Source organism: Neomonachus schauinslandi, chromosome 1, assembly GCF_002201575.2.
Source record: "Neomonachus schauinslandi chromosome 1, ASM220157v2, whole genome shotgun sequence".
Classification (NCBI taxonomy): Eukaryota; Metazoa; Chordata; class Mammalia; order Carnivora; family Phocidae; genus Neomonachus; species Neomonachus schauinslandi.
This window is the reverse complement of record NC_058403.1, coordinates 64905181-64921121: the sequence shown is the minus strand read 5'-3', so window position 1 is coordinate 64921121 and position 15941 is coordinate 64905181. Positions and strand designations below refer to the sequence as shown.

The following is a 15941-nucleotide window of genomic DNA, read 5'->3' as shown; positions in this document are numbered from 1 at the left end:
ATCACAAGTGCTCTCCTTGACCCATCACCCATTTAACCTATCCTCCCTCCCCACCCCCCCCCCCCGTAACTCTGTTTGTTCTCTAAAGAGTCTGTTTTATGGTTTGCCTCTCTCTCTATATTTTTTTAAGTATATGTTCATCTGTTTTGTTTCTTAAATTTTGTTTCTTAAATTCAACAGATGAGTGAAACCATATGGCATTTGTTTTTCTCTTATTTCCCCCTTAGCATAGTACACTCTAGCTCCATCCACATCATTGCAAATGGTAAGATTTCATTCTTTTTGATGGCTGAGTAATATTCCATTGTGTATATATACCACATTTTCTTTATCTATTCATCAGTTGATGGACATTTGGGCTCTTTCCATAATTTGGCTATTGTTGATGCTATAAACATCAGGGCGCATGTATCCCTTTGAATCAGTATTTTTGTATTCTTTGGGTAAATCTCTAGTAATGCAATTGCTGGATCATAGGGTAGTTCTATTTTTAACTTTTTGAGGAACCTCCATACTGTTTTCCACCGTGGCTGCATCAGTTTGTATTCCCACAAGCACTGTAAGCGGCTTCCCCTTTCTCTATATCCTCACCAACACCTGTTTCCTGTGTTGTTAATTTTAGCCATTTTGACAGGTGTGAGGTGATATCTCTAGAGTTTAGTTTTGATTGGTAGTTCCCTGATGATGAGTGATGTTGAATATCTTTTCATGTGTCTGTTAGCCATCTGGATATCTTCTTTCGAAAAATGTCTATTCATGTCTTCTGCCCATTTTTAAAATAGATTATTTGTTTTTTGGGGTGTTGAATTTTATAAGTTCTTTATAGATTTTGGATACTAACCCTTTATCAGAAATGTCATTTGCAAATATCTTCTCCCATTCTGAAGGTTGCCTTTTAGTTTTGTTATTTCCTTCACTGTTCGTATGTTTATTTATTATCAGTATATCTTCTTTTGTGAACTACTTATTCAAATTTTTACCCATATTTTTATTGGGGTGTTTGCTTTATTATTGAGCTTTTAGAACTTTAATAATATATTCTATTCTATATACAAATCCCTTATAGGATATATACTTTGCAAGTATTTTCTTCTAGTTTGTGGCTTAACTTTTCATTCTCATAACAGTGTCATTTGAAGAGTAGAAATTTTTACTTTTAAAGAAGTCCAATGTAGTCATATGTTCTTGTATGAAGCATGTTATTGGTATGTTATTTAAAAACTTTTATGTAACTCAGTGTCACAAAAATCTTTTTTTCTAAATTTATAATTTTTGATTTTATATTAAGGCTCATTATCTATTTATAAGTGAATTTAAAAAAATTTACCACAGTGTATGGATCAAAGTTAATTTTTTTTACACAGGATATCCAATTGTTTAAATACCATTTGTAGGAAAGACTATCCTTTCTCTACTTAATTGCCTTTGCACCTTTGTCAAAAATCAGCTGTTCATATATGTGTGGGTGTATTTCTGAAGTTTCTATTAAATTTCATTGATCTATTGTGTTTGGACCAACACTAAACTATTCAATAACACTAATTTTCTTTTTTTTTTTTTTAGTCTTGAAACCAGGTAGTATTGGTCTTCCAACATTGTTCTTTTTTCAAAAGCTGCTTTGGCTCTAAATCTTTTGCATTTCTGTATGGACTTTAGAAACAGTTTGTCAATTTCTATTAAAAGTCTCCTTGGGCACCTGGTTGGCTCAGTTGGTTGGACATCTGCCTTCAGCTCAGGTCATGATCCCAGGGTCCTGGGATCAAGTCCTGCGTTGGGCTCCTTGCTCGGTGGGGAGCGTGCTTCTCCCTCTGCCTGCCACTCCCCCTGCTTGTGCTCTCTCCCTCTCTGTAAAATAAATGGATAAAATCTTTAAAAAAAAGTCTCCTCAATTTTTATTGGAATTGTATTGAATTACAGATCAATTTGGAGAGAGGCAACATCTTAATATTGAGTCTTCTGAAACATGAACATGGTGTAATTCTTCATTTTGGGGGGGTATTCTTTAACTTCTCTCAGCAATGTTTTCTGGTTTTCAGTGTATAGGTCTTTCATATTTGTTGTCTTATTATGGCTAAGTGTCTCATATTTTTGATGCCATTATAAATGATATTTTCAAATTTCAATTTCAGGTTGTTGTGGGTAAATAGAAATAAAATTGATTTTCGTACATTGACCATATATCCTGCACTTCGTTAAACTCACTTATTAGTTCTAGTAGCTTTCTTTAAATTTTTTTTATAGATGATAATTTCATCTATGAAAAAAGATGATTTAACTTATTTTCCAATCTAGATAACTTTTTTTCTTGCCTGAGTACACTGGCTAGAATCTCTAGTACAATGTTAACTAGAAGTGGATGTGAATTAGAAGATTTTTCTAGTCTGGCTGTGGGGAATAGGCATTATTTTTATTTCCTTTGAGTGCTGGGCACTGTTTCCTTTAATCCCTTCAGATGGCTCTTTACCTGGTTAGTTCATCATAAGTATGTGTTGATCAGTACTTTGTTAAGGAGGAAATTCTGTAGATCTCTGGGGTCCTCTTTGTAAACTGTAGCTGCTTCCATTTTCCTGGTTTCTCATCTCCATCTCATCAACTCTGGGAGTCAACAGGTTTCCTCCTGGGTTTCCCCTCCTCCTTTGCTGCAGTCTAGAAACTCTCAGGGCAGTAAACGTGTGGTTTTAAGGGTCACTTCTTTTGTTTCCCATTTGTCAGAGATTACTATATTTCATTGCCTGATGTTCTGTGTCTTAAAAAAACCATAGTTTCATTTATTATATCTGTTTTGTTGTTTGTTTATTTCAGGCTAGATGTTAATCTGGCCTGTTTCTCTATGGAGGTCTGAAGTGTAAGTCCAAAGCATTGTCTGTTTTCTTCTTATGACAAAGCTTCACTTAAATGTTTCCTCCTCAGATAGGCCCTTCTGTCATAACATTCTCAAAAATAGGTCCCATTTTCCCCCTCATCTCACTTTTGTCCTTGATAGCATTGCTATCTTTTTTCAACTGTAACAGTACATCTATGGATTCTTTATATGTTTTCTATTATAAATTGAGGAAAGAGATCATAATTATTTTACTTATCACTGTATATCTAGTGCCTGGAAAAATGTTAGACACAGAAGATGCTTAATATTTTTTTGAATGAATGAATTTTTCCCATTTATTATTTACTATAATTTTTGCTCATTTTTGTTCCTTGAGGCATTCCTTCTTTTCTTATTCTTTTACTCCTCCATTTTTGATGTTCTCCAATTCATTTTTTATATTTATTTGCCTCTCTTTGCTAGTTCTTTCTTATTCTTATCATCCCCTCTTCTGAATTTTTCTTTATGCTTCTATTTGTGTTCCCAGTATCTGTTACCATTCCCTACACTCTGAAAAAAAACCCATGCAGTGAAAGCAGGAAAATATCTATAGATAGACTTGAGGCTTTCTAAAGGATGTCCCATTACATAACTAGAAATTGATGCACAAGCAAGTCTGTCTGACATGTTCTACATTAAGCCCACTTTTCAAAACTCCTTTTTGTTCAAACAGGATACTACCATTCTCTAACTAGCAAAATTTCTGTCATTTTCACAAGTAGAAAAAACACTAGACTATGAGGCAGCTGACTGGGTGTTAGTCATACCATAGACTGGTTGTGATTCTGGAAAACTTATCTAACCTCTCTGTGTCTTTTTGGTTTTGTCTTTTATTATAATAATAATGTCTACTATTTATAGAAATGCTTTTATAAACATTAACCAAGAAAAATTCCATAAGTCTCTAAGGGAGGTAGGGATTATGATTTTTTACTTTATATATGAGAAAAAAGAAACTCAGAGAAGTTAAGTGACTTGCCAAAGATTTCAGATGTAATAAGTAGTTAATAAGTAGAACTTGCCTGCTGCTCTTTCCAAATCATTTCACTGGTTCCACAAATCATAATCTGTCAAATACAGAGGTTTCCTTTGAGCTATAGAGTTTTATTATTCTATGATGTGAAAGATTTGCAGATGGAATAAAGTTTTAGCGGAGGGAGTTCCTTGGAACCTAAACTACAATAAAAAATGATCAGTGAAAGAGCCCAGGAAAAGATTGAAATTGAGGTGTTTCTCCAGAAATGAAATGTATAAAATTCAAAATAGAATGTGATATCACTTTGAGAGCAAAATTGATATAATAAAATATAAAAGCCGGATTTCAGAGAGCACCTGTCTAGTCTCAATTGTGAGAAATAATTTTAAATTGTTTCATTTTTGAATATATTATTTTATTGATTGTGGATAAAAACTGGAAAAAAAAGTGGTTCCTGATTATAGTATAATGCAATTGGTTTCCAATGACCCTAAAACTTTCAGATATTTAGAGACACTCAATAATACAGTGGAAAGCATATGAAGTCTGTTTTGTATCAAATAGGTGTAAGTATAATTCCCACTAATTGTAACTTTGGGAAATTAATATCTTTTGACTTCATTTTTTTTCATCTGTAGAGGAAACTACAGTTATCTGTTTGCCTTAAAGGGTTACAATGATCATTAAATAATATAACACTGAGTCAAATTGCTGAGCACAATCCCAGAATAGAAAAGACACTTAAAGGAAGTGGGTTAAGGTTCCCCAAATAGAGATAATGCAAATATGCTTTCCTGAAAATTAGAAAACAATTCATGAAAAGGCCAAATAGTCTCTATTATAATAAAATGGAACTATAAAGATGTAATCAGGTTATGTGATTAAATAAATTAAAAGCAAATTTTCATAAAATTTATTTTTAAAACACATTCCAGTTAATCAGTCCCTTATCAAAATATAGCATATTGATTACCAAGAGAAGACTTTAAAGAAATTTGATTTTGAATATCATGGCTTGTCTGAACTCCTAGGGAGCTCACTGGTGGACACATAGAGGATCTTTTGATAGTCTTCTAAGGACTTGATTTTCCTTCTGTCTTGACACTTCAGATCTTTGTTTAGAAGAAACTATGATTTGTTTTGCAGAATCCCAGTGAACCCTGTAACTACAGAAGCTATTTCTGCTTTCACTTGTCAAATTTGAAAAACCCTCTGGCTGTTCGTATGAGCAAAAAGAGCCAGCTACATGCTCTATCCTAACCAACATCATTTAATTACTGAGCACATATTTGTGCTAGGTGTAGAGAGTATAAAGAATTTGAGATCTACTCTTCAGGTTCTTGCCATGCATTTGGAAAGGTAGAGCATATACATAAAAATAAGTAAACATACAAATGAATTTATGCTAAGTACTAACTGGTTCACATACTTCCCGTACAAGCTTATACACTATAGGCATTTAAATAAAGAAACTGGCACAATGGGGCTCTGATGGCAGCAGGAAAGGTTTACAATAGGAAGTAAAATTTGAGCAGGGCATTTCCAGAGAGGGGATGATACGAATAAATTATAAGGATAGCAAGATATGTATACTTGGCTTAAGGGGAGTGTTTTTATAGAAGAGTAGTAGAAAATTCATTTGGAAATGTAGATAGGAATTATATTTTAGAGTACCCTGAATGTTTAAAATCTTTGCTTTTTAAATCTGAAGGCAACATAAGATTATTGAAGGGTTAGAAGTAAGTGAGCATGTCTCAGAACTTCTTTAACCTTTATATCATGGTTGATACTGTAGAATTCTGATTAAGAGACTGCTCCTGCTCTTATCTTCAGGATACAATTTCCCTTCTTACTATAAAAGCATTACATGTTTATTATAGAAATATCAGAAAATACATAAAACTAAAAGAAGAACTTGGTAAAATCCACAATCTCATGTTTGGAAACTTTTTCTATTTGTATAGATGGATACATTTTCTCTTTCTCTCTCTCTCTCACACACACACACACACACACACACACACACACAATGTTGGGGGCATCCAACCCTGAGAAGGCTAAACTGGGATTCAGAAGCTTGAGTATGTGTGTTAAGCCACCTGGAGACTATTTACAGAAAAAGTTTTGGCTGAAAATTTTTATGTGGCAGGAAATGGGTATGAAAGAATAGAATTAGGGTAGAAGTCAGCTAATTTTTTATGTAAAGAGCAATATAGTAAGTATTTTGAGTATCATGGGCCATATGGTTTCTGTTCAACCCTGCCATTGTAGTGTGGATGCAGCCATAGGCAGCATGTAAAAGGTGAGTGTGGCTGTGCTCCAGTAAAGTTTTATATATGGAAACTGAAATTTCATATAATTTTCAGGTGTTAAGAAATATTATCATAATACCTAATAGGTTCCTGTTTTAGGAGAAGCAGAAGTCAACATAGATATCAATGTTCTATCATAATTCACCAGGAGCTGAGACAGTGAAAAGCATCCAAAAAGGGGGTGTTCTGCTAGAGTAGAAAATTAGAGGATGCTGATGATGAAAAATAAGGACATTCCCAGAAAAATTTTATGGATTTCACAGGGATTGAGTATATTTAGCTACAGGAAGACAATGTTTTAGGTTATTATAAGTGATGTGATCCCATTAATCATCTGCAAACGGGTGAGGTGAAGTCTGAAGAAATTCAAGATACAAACAGCATTTGTGTGTGTGTGTGTGTGTGTGTATGTATTTTATACAAATATGAAGCCATCATATATATCGTTAAGCAACCTGCTTTTTAAAAACATAACATTGATTAGTATATTGTAAATGTCTTCTTGTCAATGAATGTTCACTCCTAGTATCACTAATATCATCCGCACCTGCATCATACCCTCATTCTCCATTCTTTCTGCACTAGTTTATAGAATTGATTACTCCACCATCTTCAAATTTGCGTTTTCCACCATGGTAAATGTTAATACTATTGACTCTTTAGTTTGTGACTTTAATTCCCCATTTCATAGTGTTTGGTACCTAAAATCACTATAGAAACATGTGTTTGTGTATTCTATTTTAATAAAAAGCATCAGAAGTTAGGAATACTTAGCTAACTCTAGGAAATCTAATTATTTAGAAAAAGAAAATATTGTAGCCCTTGTTAGAATACTTTTATAAAATGGCCAAAGGCACAAGGTTTCCAAAACAAGAAAGCAATCAATTGTTATTGATACTGGAATGTCAGGTTTACTATTTATAAAGACACCATGGCTCTTCCTCCTCAAAACAAAAGACAGGGACTCTTGAACTAAGAGAATGTGGTCTGCAGGGTTTGAAATATAATGGGTGTGAATAAATGGGTATATGACATTAGCTATTTGAAGTATTTATATAATTATTAAAATTATCAGATTGCACTTCCATAACAAAACAAAAATTTGCATGCATGCTGAATGTGTTTTTAAAAACACATTACTAAGCACAGATGTATGGGTTTAACCAGGCATTAAGACTTAAAAAAGCTATTTGCCTAACCTTTATAGAACTTACTCTGATAGGAAGTACGGATCCGTTTCGTTAAATCAGGATAAAGGTTAGACAGGCCACGCATGCAAAAGTTGTCTTTGGAACATGCCAGAACATCAGCATCAGCAGCAGGCAGAGGAAAGAGAGAAAAATAGTCTAAAGTGAAAGGAAGGGATATCATACCAGAATCTAGAACAGCCAAGATGAAGAAATTGCAGCAAGTTTAGGTAGTCAAATTAGAAAGAAGATATTAAAAAAAACAAATCAATTAGAAAGAGGTGATAGATGAATGATGAGAGTGCTATAGTAATTTTACTTAATCAAATATCCTATAAGAATAGATGCCATATTTCTCATTCATTTTATATAGTAAACTTATTTCGCTTGTAAATAATATGTATGTTACCTCATAAAAATCAAAATGGTTGTCCTTAGTCGTAAGTATTAACAAGAAAGCTTAGGGATTTTAGTTTTTGGTATTTTATTTTTATAACATAAAGTGAGTACTCATTGTAGTGATTTTATACACGAAATATGAACAAAGTTTATGATTTCATCAGTTTTTCCTGATTTTAAAGTCACCAAAATTCTAAGCTCTAATCATAATTGAGTTCCAATAAGTTTAAATTAATAACAATTTTATTATGCTCGTCACAATATACACCTTGTCATCCCATTGTGTATATCCAGTAAGTAACTTAGATGCTGTCATAGGATCCACAGTTTTTCTAATTCAGTTTGGGCTTTCCACATACAAATGTTGCCTTGTATCCCCTAATATCTTCCTATCCTAGAGTCCATAAACTTTCAAAAATCAATGTTCTCTTTTCCGGTCATGAGGGTATCTTATGGTAAATGCATGCACAATTTCTCTTATTCTGCCGTTCTTTCAAAAGCCGGAAATGGTAGAGGCAGAACCTATAGAATTTGAACTTTCCAGCATTCCTAAAACATTGCTAAAAGCTGAGATCCCTAACAAAAAACAGAGATTCCAAGTTCTGAAGGAGAAATTTTGTGCTCCTGAAAAGGGTCTAAATTAGCAATGTGAAAAGGGTTGAGGTTTATTTAAAAAAAAAAAAAAAACAAAAAGGGAGAATTTTAGCATGTCAAGTTAATTTTTCATTAGTCCAAAAGGAAACTTCTTTTTTTATTATGTTATGTTAGTCACCATACAGTACATCATTAGTTTTTTTTTATGTTATGTTAATCACCATACATTACATCATTAGTTTTTGATGTAGTGTTCCATGATTCATTGTTTGCATATAACACCCAGGGCTCCATGCAATACGTGCCCTCCTTACTACCCATCACTGGGAGGAAACTTCTTTTATTATAACATTCAGATGTTATGTTTGGCACATTTGTTATTTAGAAAATAATACCTATTATCATGTTATCTTTCTAGTTTAAAACATTCTTTACATGAGTATATTTAATAAGGGCTTTAATAATCAACTGAATTTTTAAAATCAACTGATTAAAAAAACAAAATCTAATAGAATTAAACACATAATACTATAGATGTATTTCCATCTGCAAATCTTTGAGCTCAACTAATTTTTTGTCAACTACAGTATGTCAGTGGACAGAAAATGTGCAAAATTTTGTCTGTTTACAAAGCCAACTAATCAGATAAATACTGAAATTTCAGTAAACTTTGGATAATTTGGCATATCAAAATTTGTCATTGTATAGAAATTATTTCTGCTTATATCTTAAATAACTATACATAGTTAAACAATTTATTGGTCCTGTCAAGCAAAATGTTCTCTTTCATAGCATTTAAAAATGTTAATAATGTTTATTGCATTTGTGAAAATGCCTCCAAGAAAATCACCATCCAACAAGGAAAGGTGACAGCTAGAATATGGAGTTTAAAAAATTAAAAAGAGTGAAATACTTAAAATTATATTTTTAAAGAGTCCAGATATATTAGGGGAAACTTATCCTGTTACACACAACCATTGCAAACAAATTTTTCAACTACAGAATCTGATTTTCATAGCATTTTTATATTTAATAGCTTCTTGTTTTCTGTTATTTCTTAGGAATTCGACCTAAGAAACTTGAGATGCTTCCTAACTTTGACAGCAAATTAAAGTTTAAACACTTCATTTACCCTTTCAAGATTCTCACTATGTTTCTGCCCATTTTTATTCACATATCATAAATTATGTTGACTTTATATTGCCATGCATTTGAACCGTATCATAGAAGAAAGAAATCCAAATGTAAGAAAACAGATGAACTAATCAAGCTCATAACCATTTTGTTTTATCTCCTACCTGCAATGAACTGCTTGTTTTTTCGAGGTGACCGTGGTTGACGTTGGTATAGGTCACTTGATCTATATAGGTCAATGGTCCCCATGCTTAACAGTACTGTCTTCTGTATAAAATCCACCACAGCCAACCCATTGCAGTTCCCAAATGCAACTCTGAGAGAAAAAAAATATGCAACTAGAATGTATCACAGCAATCATTACTATTTTTATCTTTGATTAAAAATAAGATAATTAGAAAGTAATGTCTTAGGGTTGGGGAGGTTAGATCATGATTGGTATAGTATCAGGAAGGATATGATGCCTTTACATAGGATAGGTTAACCTTGTATAGTAGCCATGACCACTGCAGTCATATTTCAGCATTAATTTTATTAGTAAGTAGTGATTACCCAATCTGCTCTTGAACTTGGCCTTATGTTTTTATAATAGAATCATATAAAATCTTTTTGCTATGCAATGGGGAAATACATCAAGAAATGGCACACTTTAATAGCCATAGATGGTTAGGTATGTAATTAGATGCCTTTTTTTTTGTCTGTGAAATAATTAGATGCCTTTTTAAAATAAAATTATAATTGTTAAGCTCCAAATTATGTCTCTTCTTAAACAGAGAGTATATATTTAACACAAAATTTTACATAAAATTAACTTTCTATACCTAAGGTTTTGACACCTTAGTAGATATAAAGAGATACAATTTTCATTCACAAAAATTAAAATTTTTCTCACTCTCTTGTTCTTTATTTTGTCCTACTTATTAAAAGACAAACACCATTTGATTAATTTGTCCTGAGAAATTAAAACAGCTCCACTGAGCAGGCATTTTGAAGATTTATTTATTTATTTGAGAGAGAGAGGACATGAGCAGGAGGGGCAGAGGGGAAGGAAGAGAGATCCCAACCAGACCACTCTCGGTGCATAGCCAGATGTGGGGCTTGATCTTACAACCCTGAGGTTATGACCTGAGCTGAAACCAAGAGTTGGTCACTTAACCAACTGTGCCATCCAGGTGTCCCTAAGCAGGCATGTTGGTCAGCCTAACCATTAGGCTTACACAAACTATTTTTTCTCAGTTTACAACATGCTTTCTAACTGAACAATTGTATATTTGTGCTTTTTGCTCCCTAAACCAAATAAGCACTAGTTGCATGACTGTTGTTTTGCTCATTTTATGTAAGTTCCATGTTGTTTTATTACTTAGATTGAATCTGATTAACAAATCATCATGAAAATCATCAGTTTACTCTCAGTCTAGTTCTTTCTACTCTATCACATAGCCTTCCTTATAAGTAAAAAGAAAAAAGTTCTACCATATTAGATGTTTTGCTATTTCACATAGAGTTCTACATCTTCAATAAGACAGACTTTGGAAACTAAAAAAAAGTATTGTTATAAAAGTCAGCAGATTACATCTCCATCATTTATAGGTGACTTGAAAAAAATTAACAAACTTTGCCAGGCCTTAGTTTCTTTACTTTATAAAAAAAATTATAATACTAGATTTATCTACTTCTCATGGCTTTTATGAACAACAAATCAGAAATTTGTTATTAAAGTACTTCGAAAAATTTCCATACATAAGTAGAATTGATCCCAATATTATAAGTAAATGCAATATTATACAAATTACATATCATAGCAAGTTTCTCTCTCTAAACTTGTACAAGTATGATAGAGTTCTCAAATGCAACACTGACAAGAAACAAAAATAGGAAATTAGAATGTATTACACTAACCAAAATGATTATTTTATCTTTAATTAAAAATAAGAATACTAGAGGGGTGCCTGGGTGGCTCGGTCGGTTGGGCCTCTGCTTTGGGCTCAGGTCATGTCCTTCTCAAACTTACTTCATATAGCATGATACCCTCTAGGTCCATCCATGTTGTCCCAAATAGCATAGGTATTCACCCCTTGTTGGATTGATCCCTTTGAAATTATGTAATGCCCTTTGTCTTTTATTACAATCTTTATTTTAAAGTTCATTTCTGATATAAGTATCGTGACACCAGCATTTTTTGTTTTGTTTTGTTTTACTTCAGTTTGTATCCTTCACCTTCAGCCTATGTGTGTTTTAAGTCTGAAGTGAGTCTCTTACAGGCAGCATATAGAAGGGTTTTGTTTTTATATCCATCCAATCATCCTATGTTTCTTGACTGAAGCATTTATTTGATTTACATTTAAGGTAATTATTGATAGGTATGTACTTATTACCATTTTGTTAATTGCTTTTATAGTTCATCTTTGTTCCTTTCTTCTTCTCTTGCTGTCTTTCTCTGTGAATGATGACCTTATTATGTTTATATTACTCTATTTTTTGTGTTTCTATTGTAGATTTTGCTTTGTGGTAACCATGACGTTTATGTATAACACCCCAAGTAAGTAGTAGTTGGTATTAAATTGCTGATTTATACTTGTACTCATCTCTCCACATTTTAATATATGTCATATTCTATATTTTCTTATTTTGTGTATCCCTTAACAAATTATTACAAATACATTTGATGTTACTACTTTGTGTTTTAACCTTTATACCAGCTTCGTAAGTGGTTGATCCACTACCCTTACTGTATATTTGCTTTTACCTGTGAGGTTTTTTCTTTCAAAATTTTTTACTTCTAGTTATGGCCCTTTCTTTTCTACTTAAAGACGTCCCTTTAACATTTCTTGTATGGCCAGTTCAGTGGTGATGAACTCCTTTAAGTTTTGTCTGGGAAATTCTTTATTTCTCCTTCAATTCTGAATGAAAACTTTGCTGGATAGAGTATTCTTGGTTGTATGTAGTTTTCCTTTCCACTCATTGAATATGTCATGCCACTATCTTCTGGCCTGCAATGTTTTTGCTGAAAAATCACCTCATAACCTTATGGGGGTTCCTTTGTACATAACTAGTTGCTTTTCTCTTGCTGCTTTTGGACACTACATCAAAAACTAATGATGATGGGCGCCTGGGTGGCTCAGTCGGTTAAGCGACTGCCTTCGGCTCAGGTCATGATCCTGGAGTCCCTGGATCGAGTCCCGCATCAGGCTCCCTGCTCAGCGGGGGGTCTGCTTCTCCCTCTGACCCTCCCCCCTCTCATGTGCTCTCTCTCATTCTCTCTCTCTGAAATAAATAAATAAAATCTTAAAAAAAAAAAATTAAAAAAAAAACAAAAAAAAACAAAAAAAAAAACTAATGATGTACTATATGCTGGCTAATTGAACATAAAAAAAAAAAAAAAACTCCATAGGAAGTTGCTACCAATTGGTGCAGTTGGCCTTGGAGATAAAAACTATTTTCTACCCTGTAAACCCTGTCTAAGATAATGTTAATAAATTTACCCAATTAGCTGTGCCTAAAAACAAAATTCTCTCTTTATCTTTAATTTTGACATTTTTATTATTATACGTCTTAGTGTAGACCTCTTTGGGTTCTTCTAGTTTGGGGTTCTCTGTGATATTTGGACATGAATATCTGTTTCCTTCCTCAGGTTGGGGAAGTTTTCAGCTATGATTTTTTCAATTAAATTTTCTGCCCTTTTCTCTCATTCTTCTTCTGGAGCCCTTATAATGTGAATATTAGTACTCTTGAAGTCAGAGAGGTCACTTAAACTATTCTCAATTTAAATTTTTTTTCTTTTCTTTTTTTTTTTTTAAAGATTTTATTTATTTGACAGAGAGAGACGCAGCGAGAGAGGGAACACAAGCAGGGGGAGCGGGAGAGGGAGAAGCAGGCTTCCCATGGAGCAGGGAGCCCGATGCGGGGCTCGATCCCAGGACCCTGGGATCATGACCTGAGCCGAAGGCAGACGCTTAACGACTGAGCCACCCAGGCGCCCCAAATTTCTTTTTTCTTTTTGATGTTCAGCTTGGGTGATTTCCAGTACCCTGTTTTCTAGATCATTGATTTGTACTTCTGCATCATCTTATCTGCTGTTGATTCCCTTGAGTATATTTTTCATTTCAGTTATTGTATTCTTCAGTTCTGATTGGTTCTTTTTAATATTTTCTATCTTTCTGTTGAAGTCCTCACTGTGTTCATCTGTTCTTTCCTCAAGTTTGGTTAGCATTTTTATGACCATAATTTTGAACTTTTTATTAGGTAGATTCCTTATCTCAGTTTCATTTAGTTCTTTCTCTGAGGTTTGTCTGTTCTTTCATTTAGAACATATTCCTCTCTCTCCTCATTCTGCTTGACTTTGTGTGTTTGTTTCTACATATTAGGTAGATCAGCTATATCTCCCAGTTGTGAAGGAGTGGCCTTAGGTAGATTTCCTGTGTGGCCCAGAAGTGCAATCCCACCTGTTCACCAGAACCAGGTGCTCCGGGGTGTCCCCTATGTGGGTTCTGTATTTCATTCTGTTGTGGCTGGGCTGCAGCTGCTTCAGGTGTACTGGTAGGTGGGCTGACCCTTGGCATAGCTGGCTGAGAGGCCTGGCTACAGCTTCTGTGAGTATGCTGTTGGGGGTGCTAGCCTCCCTTATGGTTGGCTGCAAGGTCTGGCCATGACTGTTGCAGCTGCATTGGTGGATGGGCCCACAGGGGAATGCCAGGATGTGATGAGTAATGCTAACAAGGTAGATGGAGAGTATCAGAAATGGTGTCTGCCAGTACCAGGCTAGCTAGGTAGAGGAATATGAAAAAAGTGCATCTATTCCTGAAGAAAGTTGCTACAGATCCTGACCCTCCAGATATCCTAAAATTAGTCAATAAATCTCCTTCAAGTAGGGCCCAGTTTCCTTTTAAACTGCTGCCCCTCTGTTGGGTTTTGGTGCAAATGAGTTTGTGCACAGGCTCTTTATGAGCAGAGTCTCATTTTCCTATAGCCTCGTGGCTCTCCCAGAGTTAAACCCTGCTGATTTTCAAAGTCAGATGTTATGGGGGCACATCTTCCCAGTGCAGATCCTCAGGGCAGAGGTGCCTAATGTGGTGCCTTAACCCCTACCTCCTCAGGGAGTACCCCTGCCTTTGATATCCTTGCCACTTGTGGGTTGCCATTCTGGGAATATAGGTCCTGACTAGTCTGCATCTCTATCCCTCCTTCCTGTCTCCGTGTGGCTTTTCCTTTATATTCTCAATTGTGTAATAAGAGTTATTCTTCTAGTCTTGTGGTTATTCTCAGAGAGAGTTGTCCTACATGTAATCATAATTTTGGTGTGTCCATGGAGAACTTAAACTCAGAATCTTTCTACTCTGCCATCTTGATTTTCTCCTCATCTATAAATTCTTTTTGTATTTGTTAGATAAAATCACTCTATTATTGGTTTACTTTATATTCAAGTAAATAATGTAATTATGTCCTCAAGTTATTATTTTATGGGTAGTAATGAAGCACTATCCTTTCTAGCCCTTGGATACTACACTATTTCATGTTTCTACATCCTAGATAAGATCCCATTAATTAAAAATTCTTCAATTATTCTATTTGAATATGTCATGTGTATCCTGCCCTGAGCCTAAAAGTTACATTTTATTTTAATTTTTAAAGTAAGCTCTACGCTCAATGTGGAGCTTGACCTCATGACCCTAAGATCAAGAGTCGTATGCTCTACTGACTGAATCAGCCAGGAGCCCCTAAAAGTTACATCTTCTGTGTATTAATACATTTAATCCTCTCAACATTTTATCTCATTTTACTGATATGGAAATTGAGCACAGAAATTTTAAGTAACTTTTCTAAGATTCAACAGCTAGAAAACAGAATTAAGATTTGAATCCCAAAGAATGTGACTCTAGCATTCAGGTTTTTTAGCTCTGCACTTGATTATCTCGGTAACTATAAAACCAGAGCTTCCACTAAGCCTAATCATCAAAACTTTATGGCTCTGTATCCTCTGGAAATTATGGGAGGAAGAAGAGTTCATAATAATAGAAGAACATAATTGCTTTTATCTTTGGAATAAAAGTAAAATATTCACATTTAATCTTCTCATTAGATTCCTTCAATTACTTTGATTTCTCACCCTGTTATTTCTCCACACATTTTGTTCTGTTACCTTGCTGCTTCTATCAATTTTGATATTTACACTTTCAAATGACTTTCAAGTCATTGGTCACATACCATAGGTCCAAGGTTTCCTAACCATTTCTAGTGTCTGATGATTCTCACCAACTCACATTCCCAAGTCCCTAAGGAAAGTATGTTTCAGAGGCACAAAACAAAGTTTTCTTTTTTTTTAAGTTTTTTTTTTAATTTTAAAAATTAAAGTATTTTTACTTAAACAATTTCAACAATAAATATAAGATGAAAGTCCCCTTAATTGGCCCACTGGATGCCAATCCCCCTTTCAAAAATGATTGTCATTAACAGTTATTATACCTTCTTGCCCTTTTCTC

General features: G+C 34.0%; 1 protein-coding gene across 1 annotated transcript in view; it reads right to left on the bottom strand.

Moving 5' to 3' along the window:
* The window catches only part of STXBP5L (syntaxin binding protein 5L), a 419146-nt gene that overhangs the window by 94292 nt on the left and 308913 nt on the right, over nucleotides 1–15941 (bottom strand). Inside the window, exons 19-20 of the mRNA XM_021692509.1 lie at nucleotides 9630–9781; nucleotides 7366–7437 (exon numbers count right to left, since the gene is read on the bottom strand). Coding sequence (XP_021548184.1) covers nucleotides 7366–7437; nucleotides 9630–9781 — 224 coding nt within the window. The remainder of the gene's footprint in view (nucleotides 1–7365; nucleotides 7438–9629; nucleotides 9782–15941) is intronic.